At 38.5% G+C, this 14,597-nt stretch overlaps 1 protein-coding gene across 6 annotated transcripts in view; it reads left to right on the top strand.

Annotated features, from left to right (window-relative positions):
• CADPS2 (calcium dependent secretion activator 2) overlaps nucleotides 1-14,597 on the top strand; it is a gene marked incomplete at both ends in the record, with an annotated part of 322,949 nt that overhangs the window by 165,252 nt on the left and 143,100 nt on the right. For all 6 annotated transcript variants that reach the window (XM_082308684.1, XM_082308683.1, XM_082308681.1 and 3 more), the window contains one exon: nucleotides 6,868-7,007. In XM_082308684.1, coding sequence (XP_082164810.1) covers nucleotides 6,868-7,007 — 140 coding nt within the window. The remainder of the gene's footprint in view (nucleotides 1-6,867; nucleotides 7,008-14,597) is intronic.

Raw genomic sequence — 14,597 nt, 5'->3', positions numbered from 1 at the left:
AGTTTCCCACTGAAAGAAAAAATGGAGATGTGTGCTGCGCAGGAGGGGAAAGGATTTTGTTTGGATTTGGGTTCTGCAGAATGTGAGCTTCTGGAGTCGCAGTCTGTGTGGTTGTGTGGATCTCTGCATACAGTGAACCACTGAATTTAGCTTCTAGAAAGTGAGGCAGGCTGCACCTCTGAAGCTAAGTCTCTTCTAATGATGAAATGTGAAGAACTTACGTATTCAAATATCTTTGAAGTGTGTGGCACAGTTTTTATGTGACTGACACTGATCTGGCTGCTTCAATAATTTTTGTATATGCACACAGAAGGCAGAATTGATGTTTGCATTTGTACGTGCAACAACTGAGGAAGCGTGAAGAAGGCTTCAGAGTTTGGAGTAAATACTTCTGAAAAATCAGCCTGGTGGATTCTGAAACTCAAGGATCTGACACCACTTTCCCTTGTTCAGTACTTTGTGTATGAAGATGTTCAAACCTAGTAATTCAAAGTGACAGCCATTGTGCTTGCTTAGCACACATGTGAATACAATGTGAGAACAGCAGGTGGTGTTTGATTGCTGATACTTTTTGAATATAAGACTATTTCAGCCTTGTCGCTCTGACTATTCAATTAAAAGGGAACTATTGTCTCACAACCTGCTTGTCACAGTCAGCTGCAGCCAGCAATAATTAGCTCCGTGGTTATGGGTTTTTTCATTGGTGCTGTTACTCTGGGTTTGATTTAAAGACATTATAAAATACCTCTACTGGCTAGGTACCCATACTTGCATGATTGCCTAGTTTCTGAATGCTGACTACACCGGGCATGTTGGTTATCTTCTGCGCTGCGTTCGAAGGGCCGCTGTGCAGAGGCAATTTCGTACTGTGAATATGTTAATTCAAAGCGTGCCATCCTGGGGAATGTGTTTCTCCATCACATTTTGAAATGACCGAGGTTTTGCAGGTCTGAGTTTTTCTGTCTGTTAAGTTCGGAAGATGATAAGAGATTGCTTCCACTCCCCCTTTTTCTCTTTCTCCCTGAGCAGTCTGCCTGTCAGCACCCTGCTATGTCTGGCTGAGTGTTATTGTTTCCACACTAACAGGGGTTTTCTCAGTAGCTTCTTTGAGAGTGCCTCTTGTCAGAAATTCTTGAGATATTTTTCATTCAGGCATGCTCTCTTAGATTTGGGGGACAGGCTCTTTGGGAAGGACTTAAAGACAACTTTATCAGTTGCTAAGATCTATTAAGGTAAGTGTTCAGCTGGCAGCATCAGCAGAGGTCCATTGATTGCATAAATTGCAAAGTCTTCCAGGTTCTTTGTCAACAACAGTATTTCAGATAGCTCTTTCACCGTGCGCCTGTTCAGTTTTTCAGTTTGATTTTTGTTTCTTTTTAACCCCCTGTTACCTGAAGCCTTGTCTCAGTGTTTCAGCTGTAATACAATCACAGCTGAAAAGTGAGAGACCGCTCAATAGGTGAGATGATGGAGCTTGTGTAAAATTCTCATAAGCTCCCTTGGTGATCAAGCTCTTGTTGACCCTTTCTTTAGGGGTTCCCTAGGTGAGAACTTCTCTAAGGGAGTTACTTTCAAGGGAGCCATCTCCTTTTCCCACTTCTGCCTCCAACCTTGTCCCTTCCCTTGAGCTTCTTTTGCTTCATCTTCCTGGCAGCAGTGCATCATGACTTAACGCTCAGAGGACGCAAGTGCAGTGCTGTGCTTGGCAGGCTGCTGCTGGGGTGTTCGAGGGAACTTTGCGTCTTGTCACACTGACAGCAGCTTCTGGCTTCCTGACATGAACCTGTCTTTGGGTGAGGGGCTGACATAACTCGGAACAGCTCCAAACTTTCACATTAGGGGAGAAGGTGACTTGAGAGGAATCAGTAGTGTCGTGGTTTAACCCCAGTCGGAAGCCAAGCACCACACAGCCGCTCGCTCACCCTCCCCTCCCCGGTGGGATGGGGGAGAGAATCAGAAGAGCAAAAGTAAGAAAACTAGTGGGTTGAGATAAGAACAGTTTAATAATTGAATTATAATAATAATAATATAATAATTTTTTTAAATGTAATGAAAAGGAAAATAACAAGAGGGAGAGAGAGAGAAACAAAACCCAGGAAAAACAAGTGATGCAGCTGCTTATCACCCACCGACCAATGCCCATCCCATCCCCCAGCAGCGATTGCTGCTCCCTGGCCAACGCCCCCCAGTTCACATACTGAGCATGACGTTATATGGTATGGCATAGCCCTTTGGCCAGTTTGGATCAGCTGTCCTGGCTGTGCCCCCTCCCAGCTTCTTGTGCACCAGGCAGAGCATGGGAAGCTGAGAAGTCCTTGACTTACTGTAAGCACTACTTAGCAACAACTGAAACATCAGTGTGTTATCACATTATTCTCGTACTGAATCCAGTGTGGTCGATGACAAAAAGCAATCATTTGTAGCACCATTTGCACTCTGGAAGAGCACATCAGGCATGGGAACTTCTTTTGTCTCATAAAATCTGGCTTCCCTGTTGGGGACCATGCAGTCTGAAGGAGGGGCAGGAAGCTGGATGCCAGAAGCAGCAGGGGCTCCCTGGGGTGGCAGGGAGCAGGGCAGGATGGGAGACACCAGGGCAGCCCCAGGAATCGGGCACCTCCCTGGGCATGGGGAGAGGTTGAGGGTTTGGTCTGCTTTTTGAAGAAGGCCCAGGCTGTGTTATGAAGAAGAGACTGTTGATGGGCTGCATCTTTATTTTCTCTAAGGTTGTGCGGTGTGAGCTGTACTGAAGGCAAGATGAGGGTTTTCTGTAATACCATGTTAAGTGTCATCTGCCTCTCAGCCAGGGCATTAAGGAGCAGCTGCAGATCTTCTTCACTTTCATCTTTTTTGCTTGTGACAGTGAGCCAAAACTCAGCGTAGTCTGCTCAGAATTACCATGATTACTGAGGGCTGGTGCCCAAGGTCTGAGATCTCAAAATGTGTCTCAGACCAAGCCCAACTTGTAAAATCAATCTCATTTCAGTTGCTTGGGTGAAAAGAGTGGATGACTCCAGCGCTTGGGTTTAGCTCTTGAATATCATGGGTTTGGGTGGAAGTAGGAGATGGGGAGGGGGAACAGCCAGGATGCAAGGACACGAGTTGGCTGAAACTGAACTCAGCTGCAAGTGTGGGATAGGGGAAAAAGTAGAGATTATCTTGACTCTTGATTTTTCTCAAGTGTGCTTATGGCTTGCCAATCTGCTTGTCTCTCAGTTTCATTGGTCCCTTTTGAAGGATGCGTTTTCTTTCAACAGCAGGACAACTGTGGCCCGGGATGGTTAGCTTGAGAGCTTTATCTAAACATGGGAATACCAATAGGAGGTATTTCTGCACAGCGCTTTTGACTCTTAACCTTCTGCTTGGTTATCTGCTCTGAGAAAGCAAGATTGTCCTGAATTTGGTTTGTTCAAGCTTTGTATTTTGGACAATTCAACTTTTCTTTCATTCCTTTAAAAGAAGATGTGATCAATGTGCCAAAGATAGAGCACAGGTAATAGTTGCTCGGCTGGATTGACTGTTTAGCTCAGGTGTACTTCAGATAACTTCTTCTGTTGTGACCCAGCTGGGGACTTAAATGCACAACTGAATCGCTATAAATGATAGGTAGTTAAGTCATCGAATGATATTAGCTTCATATCTTTCAACTTGTCATATTTTAAGCCCAGGAGATAAACATTTTCAGTCATTCACAATTAAGAAACAGTGTTTTGAGAACATCACCTTGCACAAGTTCATAAATGTGTTGCTCTGTAATATGTAAGGTTTCTGTGTGTATTTTACATCCGAATGAGGAGAGGCATAAAGTGAACTTGCCCCTTTTTCAGTTACAGTGTGGTCTGAGGAAATGTAGTCCTAAATATAATCGGACCACATGGTCCAGTATTTTTAATGATCATGAGATGGTTGAATGTACTGAATTATCTCAACTCACACTGTTCCAATACTATTAATTTGCCTTAAATCAGGTGAAGCAATGCAATGCACAGCAGCCGTGTTTGATATGTAGCATTGTGGTCACCAATACTTCATTATACTTTTTAATGCAGATTACCTTTTAGTTTACTTATCGTAAACACAGTCCTAGACTAATAACTCGTATTTCTCTGTGCTGCTGCTGAATAATCTGCTATGGTGATATTCACAGATATAAGAACAATATATTAAGATAAATTAAAATAAAACCAAATAATTCAGAAATGTATGACGTAGTAGGAATTTTATGAAACTTTTAGGAGTTTTAGGCACAGTAAAAGAGTATCCTGTAGGTGAGTTTTACATCTCCCAGAGAAGACATATGAGTTCATACCGTTTTATTTTTTTAAAAGTAGATTATAGAACAACAACTAGAAGATTAAAATCCCTTAAGCAGTACTGAAAGGAAATCTAAGACAGAATAGCCTAGAAAGTTTCTCCATGGACAATGGCAATGACATTGCATTGCAGTGTGCCATAGTGGAGAGAATACTTTTAACAGAGATTTCAGCAACTTTTTACTTTTCCTGTCAAGGAACATTTGCCCAGTGTTTTGCTTTCAGTGATTTCATGGGAGCTTACAGTTGGTGCCACCTCATGATATGGTACGCAATGGTTAGCATTGCCCTTAAGGGCAATATTAGTATGAAGGTTATTGTGAAGAAAATGAATGACTGTTAAATGCTTTGTGTGCGTGTGTGTATGCATGTTTGTGTGTAATGATGAAAGGTTTGATGACAAAGTTCGTTTAGCTCTCATTGTTTAAAGCTGGAAGGCATGACAAAGTGTAATATAAATACAACACAGTGCATACCTAAATATTCTGCCAGATATTTATTCATTGTGAGAGGTTTGAAAACAAAGCTCTAAAATACTTCTTCAAAAATTCAGAAAAGGAATTGTCAGAACTGAAGTTATGAATTAATTATACACTTGTCTGCTTACATTTTCATCAGCATTCTAAAAACTCAAGTAGCTGACGGGAGAGAGATGTCACTTGAGATGCATGAGCTGTAATAAGCTGTTACAGGACAACAGGAACTGCAGCCTGTAGAAAAGGAAAAATTTGTAACGTCACCTACAGTCCTATGTGAATGCCAAGTGATTAAATGCAAGGAATGAGTAATAATTCTGTTTGTATAATCTTGCATTTAAAAAGATAAACAAACTAAAAATCATTTTCTGTTTGATGCTTCAGAACTCAAAGTTTGCCATACTCATAATGCTTTTAATTTTTTTTAAGGGATAGCTTTTACTCAAAATGAAAATCAGCTTGTTTCTTGAGAAAGAAGCAATAAGCTCTGTTATAAATCGTGTTTGCTATGTATTTGCAAAAAGAAAAAAAAAAAAGTAGCCTCCTAATTTATTAAAACCAGAGTATACTTTTTCTTTTCCTGTCTCTTTAAAAGGTACTGAACATACTCAGTAGTTCTGACAGGTTATTTCTCCCACTGGTTTATAAAGATTGCACATTCATTAGGGGTGATGTATCATATTTCTCTGCTTTGCTAGAGCTCCTGATATTAACAGGATGCAGAAACGTGTTTCTGCAAAATACTGAGATGAGAAGCTGAAGGGCCTTCAGCTTATGTCGTCTTTCAGATGATTAGATCTGAATGACACTATTGTAATTTTTTTTGCTTAATAATATCTGTTAGATTAATGCTTGCTTGGAGATTCTTACTCAAATCTGTGATTTAACTTTCCTAATAACACAGAGGAGAATATACTGTGTTTTATGTATGTGACACAAGGCACAAGGACTGTGTATGAGAAATTAACGTGATGGTTAATGTTATGATTAATTTTAGTTTTCAAGAAATAAAAGATGTGAAGAACGCTGCTTTTTAGAGTGTTGTTACTTTTGAAATACTGCTTCCTGATAATGGTAATTTGGAATTCACTGAATCTTATGAAGGTGTCCCAAATAGTGTGTTTATAATATTTTAGCCTAAATTGATTCAAAATTAGTGCTTATAATAAGAATGAAAGGAAATTATGTTTCAGCAGCATTTAACTGCTAAACATGTGACTGTGGGTAAGGATTTCATGAAGTAGTAATATTTAATTGTACTGAGTATTAAATGGATAAATTTTCTGGATGGTAAATAAATAAATATTTAACAGCTTGTGTCTAATATTAATCTAAAATTAATGGTTAGCTAGTAAAACTCTCAAGAAATTTATATAAATATTTTTAAAAATAAATATTTAAAATTCAGTATATTTTTTATTTTTTTTATATGTCTACCACTGTAGGTTAGACAAAAAGTTTGTGTCATATCACATGTGAACTGGACATAGTATCTTACATTTGTTATACTCCATTTGCAGCAAAGATGCTTTGGAATTAATCTCCAATTTCTGCAATTTTTACTATAATTGGCTTTTATTAATGCTAATGATCAAAAAAATGGAGTTGATAAGAAAGAGCATACTTTTGGTTTTCTTCACTCAAGCAATGTCGCTGCTGGAGGGGCGATCTGTTGCATAATGCTACAGCAAATTGTTTCAATAGGATGTTTCCAGCAGAGTGCGGAGTACTGTAAAAGTTTAGGTTCTTGTTTAATTGTACATGACCATTTTAAAGTGACTACTGTTCCTTTTTGTTTAAAACTGTTAATTCAGAATGAACTAATGGAGTAGGAAATTTTACTAACTCATAATACGAAAATTCCCATTAGTAAGAAAATGAACGAGTTCATTTTGGAAATTTGTCTGTTACACTAAGATTGAGTCAACTGCTTTATTAGATTTATGAAACCTTCTTTAGTCATCTTTCAGATTAGAGGAGATGCAACAAGAATCTTCACTGCTTAGAAGTTTCCATTAAATTCTAGCAGATTTTTTTTTTTATCAACTCGCTGAAGTTTTTTATTTTATGACTTGCAGGTAGTGTTGTATCCGACATCCAATAGCCCAAAGTCACCTGATCTGCATAAAATGATAGTCCCCAAAAACAGCCAGGACAGTGACTTGAAAATTAAACTGGCGGTGAGAATGGATAAACCACCTCACATGAAGCACTGTGGGTAAGCGTCCATTTTCTGGCTGTCTGTATTTATTATTTTGCCTCATTGTGCCTGTGTTTAAGCATATGTAGCCAAAAATACAAAGTTTGTAAAACATTATAAATGTGTACAACAGTTCCTACAGTAAGGCATTGTGTTATATACTCATTTTATACATAAAGTTTGGAATAGTCAGGAATAACATTCATTTCAGATGTTCAGTGATGTGTAAAGACAGATGATGAGCTAACTCTGAAACGCAGAGCTAAGAGTACAGTGTCGTTTAGAAACTGGTTTTGAATGTTACAATTTATAGCACTTTGGAAGAAAAAGTTGATATTTAGGAGAAACATATTTTTTCATTAAAAGAGGATTAATTATATACCTGACCGTGATGGTACTTGCAACATAGTCTCCCCTTTTCTTTCTCTGTCCGCTGTATGGTATTTCTCTTGAAAGGAATTTATGTACAAATACTAGTTTAAGGATGTTTTTTCTGTCTAACGCTGAAACTATATGGAATAGATTACTCATAAAGACAGCTCCCCTAGCCAACTGCCACTACTATTCCTCATGCCAACTGCAAAAACAGGTAGTGTTTCTGATAGTAAGCAATGCTGTATCTGTTGTTATAAAGCAATTACCAGGACTGTTCTCCATCCTTTTAACCTCTTCTGAATTAAGTAGATGTACATTTCAAACAAAGAGGACTATGCAACATGTTAATGTAGAATTAATGTAGTGGCCATGCTATTTAGATTTCTTTTTAATCTGCTCCTGTTAATATTCTGCTTGTTGTATACAGACATCAATTGCCAAAGTTTCTTATATTCAGTGCTTTTTAAAAAAAAAAAAAAAACAACACAAACTTAAGTAAATTTTGGCAAAGCGGTAATTGGTTGGGCTGAAATTTCACAGGTATTTGTTTTGGGAAACTTAGACACAAATGATCGGGACTGTAACAGTGAGACTTGCTGGCTGCAGACCTGTGGCTGGTGACCAGGAGCTGTGAGGAAATAGAGGGAAATCAGTCATGGAGCCAACAGGGGAACTGGAGCTGCTGTGCTTGGAGACTGGGACTGAGATGCGAAGACTTAGAAGTAGGGCTGCAAATACATGAATAAGGAAGATGGGATAATGTGGCAGGAGAGAGCAGGAAGACCAGGCTGACATGAGTAATTTGGAGTGGAGAGGACCTACGGAGGAGAAAAAAGTGCTTGTCTGTACTAAAGCATGAGCTCTCCTGCCAGTCCCCACCCCCCACCCCATTCATTTGCACTCACCAAACACCTCTGAAATGGTTTGGTGATTGTGGCACATCCTTGTCTAGATTTAGTCCATGGTTTCAGTCTCCTGCTGCTGGAATGTATTCAGCCAGTTGAAGTAGTGAATGCTGCAGGGGTGGCACAGTGCTGCCTGTGTTTTTCAGTGGTTTCTCAAAAGGCAGCCATGGGGGCAGGATGACTTGAACAGCATCAGTAACGAATAACACACAACAGATGCATCTGACTTGCACGTGGCTTGGTTCGGTTACGTACTCCACACTACAGCCACATCAGGGATGTTGTGCTCCCATGCACCTATCCCAACAGGTGACTGGGAGAAGTCCCCATTTTTTATCAGATCACTGATAGCGTTGGGGTTGTGATGTCTGCAACCCCAGTTAGGGTATAACATGCAGCTGACTTTGACCTGGGTCCAGAAACAAGGAGAAGGCTCCAGTGCTTCCTCCCATCATGCTCCTGGGTTTTCCCAGAGGCTTTCTTGGCTGGGAGCTGTTCTTCTGGGGTCTTCAGAGGGTCTTCCTAACCCCCCCAGTTTGCTTTTCCATACTGGTTTATGTCACTAGTTGTCTTGTCTGAGCATTAAATGGATTGCCCAATCAAACATTACTTTCAATAATTTAATTCAGTCATTATCCCTTCCATCTGCTGCTGCTGCTAGTTACTTCCTCACATTGATTTTGAATCCTAATCTCCTGGCACAGTTGTTTCCGTTTTCATTTTACTTCAGGGTCACTGCTGTCACTATTCTCCAGGCAAATACTGTTCTTCCCACCAAAAATGCTCAAGGTCAGTCATCATTTCCCTTTCTTTATAGCCATTAGCTATAATGATTATTACCTACACATTTGTCTAGAAAATTTACGGCACCGAGGGAGGGCTGCATGGACTCCGCCATAAATATATGTGAAGTGAAATAAAAGGTTAATAATTCCTCCAATAACCATTGAAAAGGTTGAGGAAATACTGTATGATGGCACTGTAGTTGCAGTGAGAGGAAGGAAGAGGGGGTTTTTTGGAGGGAAAAAAAACACCTGCTAGAAGAATTATTAATCTGTACAGTCAGGAATTGTTAATGTTACGAAAAGCCATCATCCAGACACTCTCTGCAGCCTTCTCTTGACTTTCTGGGTGAGTATAACTATTAAGTGGTCATTTGCTATTTTTTCAAGAGGGATTCTCACCAGCTTCAACACACAGATTAAAGCTATTCTGGTTCTGAATTGATACTGTGTTATCAGAGAAGTCCTCATTTGTGAGGAGGCTGGAAACACGCGGTGGATGATGGACAGTATTACAGGAAGACGAAGGAATATTTTGCAGTTAAGGTAGTTGAGGGATGCCTGTAAGAACTGGACCTGCCTGTAAGAAACTGAAACGTTTCCAGCTATAGTAACTGGTGGTATGTTATGTTTCCTGTGCCCCGTTTGATTAACTGGAATCTGATTTCATAGAGGTGCCCAACACTCACAGCTACTAGCTGAAGTCAGTGGAAACTGGGCTATAAATATACATTGTGCTCTTAAGAGTCCAAATATCCTAAAAATTAGATCTTCATCTTAATATCTGAAGCGTAAAGTTTTTAGTACTTCAGTTCTCCCGTTACGAAGTGAGAATAATACCACCTGCCAGTGTCATAGACATTTGAAGGTAAATCTTGGGAAGCAACCAGTAGAAAAGGTTCCTGCAGACCTCACAAGCTGGGGGAAGCCGGGCATGGTCACTTCTCTAACACAGGGCCAAGGGCTTATGCTCTGATGGGCAGTGTTATTGCAGTGCCAGGCTCTGCAGCTCCCTGGTGAACCTGCACGAGGTAGAAAAGCAAATAATGTGATTCTCTTTGTAAAGCAGTGTTTGAGTTACATGCAATGAAACAGGCCATAGGAGAAAATAAAGTGTTGAAGAGCTGGAAGGCAGCTGCTGCTATCCTGAATAGAGAAAAGGGCTGGGAGGTTTTTGTTTTGTTAGTTTGTTTTGTTTTATTTTTAGTATGTGGTCAGGTATTTAAGCACACTCTCATAGAGTACACAAAAGTGGGGGAAATAAAAGGATGAAAGAATGTGATCATCCTTGCTGCTGGAATTTCGTCAGATTAGCAAGATGAATTTTGTAACCATAATAACAGAATTCTAATGTAGTTACTGTGATTATCCCAGTTAAGTTCTAATTCTTCAGTTTATTTCTCAGAAACATCTCGTGCTTTATCTTTGCCCAGTCTTTGAACTAGACAACTTATATTTCTGTGTCGGTATGAGTTAACAGTCTAACATACAAGATTCATATTTGTCTCATAGGAGAAAAAGGCTATCTGTGGGCATTAGATAATGCCTTTAGGCTGAGAATCTCAAAATTTGTTCAAAGTTGAATTAAAATTTTACCCCACAGCCAATTGTAGAAAGAGGGGGTTTATTAGATTAATGCTCTATCATGATTAAAAAAAAATATTAATGGTAATAAGAGAACGTTTTTTCAGCTACGGTCAAATATTTCAGTTTCTGCAGGGTCAGCAAAACCCACAGGCCCAAGCTAATTGTGGGTTTAGTTTTACTCCTTCAGAAAAGTTTCTCCTATTTAAGACTGACTTCACTTATTGACACAGAGGATATGCTGAAAGACTTCAAAACCTGTCTCGCATTTATGCTTCAAGAATATTCGGTTTTACAAATTATAGTGTCTTGTACTTAAACTGAGGTTTTTAATTCACAAGTAGTATTCTGGACTGCAGCACCTTCAGATCATGTTCCCTCTTTGGGTTTCCACAGTCACAACAAATAATTATATTTCAAATAAAATTATAAACTGGGGATTTTTTTCATTATAAATAGTAACCTTTCTAAGAGCAAGAAATAAAAATCCTCATGACTCATCACTACTATGAATCTCAATTGCAGTTCATTTGTACCTCTGTGAAAAAGAGGTAGCTTTGCTAACCACAGTACTTTTACACTAGTGTTTATGTTGACACGTTCATACAGGCAATCCTAGTGTTACTTCACTAATGTGATTTTTAAAAAAACACTTGATAAAGGAAACACTCTATGATTTTTTCTATGCATTCTGTTATATGCTTAAAAAATAAGGAATACTCGTATAAATCTTACAGTAAACATAATCCTATTATTTATTTTAGGTGATTTTTTTTATTCTTGCATGAAAGGTTCTCAAAGTATGAAACAACCCAAAGGATATATAACCATCCTTTTCTATTTAAATCCTGTCAATAGATTACAAGGAGAAGCATGCACAGCTAGAAATTCTGAGTTACGGCAAGGTAAATGTCACTCATTAATGGGGATTTGTAGAACACTCCCGATTATTGGCAATTCATGATACTTCGCATTCCTTTCTCATAATTTGTAATGTATTTATCTTCTTCTCATAGAATGTGGCAACCTTTTTCTTGTCTAAAATGCAGAGCACATACAAAAGATTTTTTAATCTTCTTTATTAAGGTAGTAAAGCCAACATCCATACGAAAGGAGGTTTTTTAATATTTCTATTAATTTGTTCTGTTGCAATCTTGAATCTAAAACAAATCATCAGAGGAAATAAGAACAATTTAACCTAAAAACCTCCTATATAAACTGCTAAAAGCCTGTTTATTTCTGTCGAGTTAGAATAGCAGTGTTAGGGAGGTGCAGCTTGCTTCAGGAAGGCTCACTTGGCTCTCCTTAACTCATAATTAAATTAGGGTTGAAAACCCAAGCAGGACAGGTTAATCCACTCAAGTTACGTGGGTTACTGTAAATGCCTTTTCTAATGCGCGGGGGTTTTTTTAATGTGCTTTTGCACATCTGCATGCATTTAAAGTATACATTATTTTTAAAAGTAGATTTTGTGTCAGTTGTCTGTTAGCATAGCCTAGTGGTTACTAAAGGGTATTATTCTATTGCTTCCAATCTAGAAATAAAAAAAGAATACTGAGATTTTTTTCAAATAGCTTGCTTTAAAAGGATTAGTAATGCTTAATGGTCATACCGAAAAAAGGAAAATAAATAATAATGTAAAACAAGATTCTTACAAATAGAACAGCCTGAACAGGACAATATTACAAAGTAGCAGTATTTGGGTTTGGCTTCCGAAGCAAAACATTTCAGCATAGCTCTTGTCCGGAACTTTTTCCAAGATTTGAAAGGCAAAATTCATTCTTCAAAGTGCTGTTCTGCTTTCTGCCATGATGTGTTGCATGTAGAAACGTTACACCTTTAATTTCTTAAACTTTCGTGTTTGGAATATACATTCTACAAGCACTTGAGTATGTACATGCCCAGATTTTCTCCCTGTCTCTCATCTGTAAAGCGATTATTTTGGCAACTTTTTCAAACTTGTACTCTCTCAAATTGTAAGGAACCTGTGTGAAATAATTTTTCTCTCACAACTGCTTTTTTATTATTATTTTATGGGTGTATTTTCAGAATATAAAGATCACCATGAATTTGCTAACCTTTTAAAATTTTTTCTCTTGTGCACTTGGAATTGACTGAAATGTTCTTAGGAGAGCATTTATAAACCATAAATATAGCTACTGGTTCCTGTATGTGACTGAAGTATCACAATTCTCCTCCTGTGTAGTTTTAGAGCTAAAGGAAATCTGTGAGATGAATGCCCTGCTTGGTAGTCTTCCAAAATGCAGAATTAAGAGGATAAGTAATTTTCCCCTCTCATTTTTGACACTTGTCACACTTGTCAAAGAGTTCATTGGAGAGGACGGCAAGTATAGTTACCTCTGTTTTACAGATGAGTGAAATGAAGCACAGGAATGAACAGAGATCACCCAAGGTCACAGGCAGTTCAGTGACCGAGCTGAGGATAGCACTGGGGTCTGCCGGCTTCTCAGTGGGTAGGGCTGTGGTGTGTGACTGTCACCTGGATAAACCGTTGTCATAGCTGTCATGTAAGCTCATAAGTCAGCTAAGAAGAGCCACGGGGACACTGAAGTTAGCCAGAACAACGGTGGTGCCAGCTCTTACATGTTGCTTGTCCGTGGTCACCTAGCAAAGAAGGGCAGGAGCAGAAACAGAATTAGCTTTATAACTTCAAGATGTGTAATCTGAAGACTGATCTGAAGGTGAGATCTGCTCCCAGTATCGGTATTGCAGAGAAATGTGCAAGGTTACCATGCTGAAGTGACTCTTAGTTCAGTTCTGGGTTACTTTTACAGATAAAGTAAGATGTCAGGAATACAATCACACTTCTCTTAGTGAGTGCTGCATGCTCCCTGTCACAGGGAGCCTCTGTGTTGCATATAATGAATTTGAAACTGGTTTCAGACCTTTCTCTGAGCTGAAACACATAGATATGTTAGAATAATTCTAAATCATTTGTTTTACCAACACTAAAAAGACGAAATAGAAACAAAATTTTGGCTAAGCTAAAATGTCAAGTTTAGTTTCTGTTACAATGAGTAGGTATACAGTTGCTTCAAAGTGAAGAAAAGTGTTAGAAACCTGTATGTATCCAACATCTTAGAAAATTCTTAATAATACTTGTTATGATATGGTAATATGTAGCATAGACATCTTCAATTAATAATATTTTCCATGAGATAAAAATGATAACTTTCTACTTTTTACTTTTCAACAGTTACGAAAAATACTTTCTCATTAGTGAAGACAGTAACATTTTTCTCTTACGAAAGGGAGAGGGGGCTATCTGAGAGATTCCTGTTACTCTTTTTCATTTCTTATGAACGCAACGTAGTTGCCTGAACCAAATGTTAAGATAAGTAGATACTTAGATAAGTATAGCATTTCTTCATCTTCATACATAAACTCTTCTGTACCTCTTTATAGCGTTTGATTTGTATTTCCAAGTTTGTGCACAGCACATCTAGTTGTAACCGTAAAGTCAGTATATTAGCACCATCTAGCTTTCTGTTTGTTGCTACTGCACTTTTTCTTCCAGCTTAAAGAAGGGTAGCAGAGCACTGACTTCAGCTGCTGCTTCGAAGAGCAAGATTCTCGCTGCTCTTTGGTAGAAGGCTGATTTTTCAGTTTGTGAATGTCAAGGCTGGGAGGCACAAGGAAAGTCAATGGAAGAAACTGTTGAGTTTGTTTGAATTTTGCAAACTTTATATAACATCAGATAGTTTGGAATCCTTTTGTGATCATTTAGTCATATGGCCTCACTATGAGACTACTGAGAAACTAACACAAAATTTGAAAACTAAAGCAGTGACTTTACAGTTCAGCAGAAATATTCGTCAAGTTTTCACCCATAGTTAATAAACATTTTTAAATTTGGGTCCAATAGCAATGGTGTATATTTTTTGTTTAGTCAGAGGGTCAAAGGTGTCATTCGTGTAGCTATAATTCTGTTTCTTGCTACA

The sequence above is a fragment of the Platalea leucorodia genome (assembly GCF_965183815.1).
Source record: "Platalea leucorodia genome assembly, chromosome: 4".
NCBI lineage: Eukaryota > Metazoa > Chordata > Aves > Pelecaniformes > Threskiornithidae > Platalea > Platalea leucorodia.
This window is presented reverse-complemented; position numbering and strand designations above follow the sequence as displayed.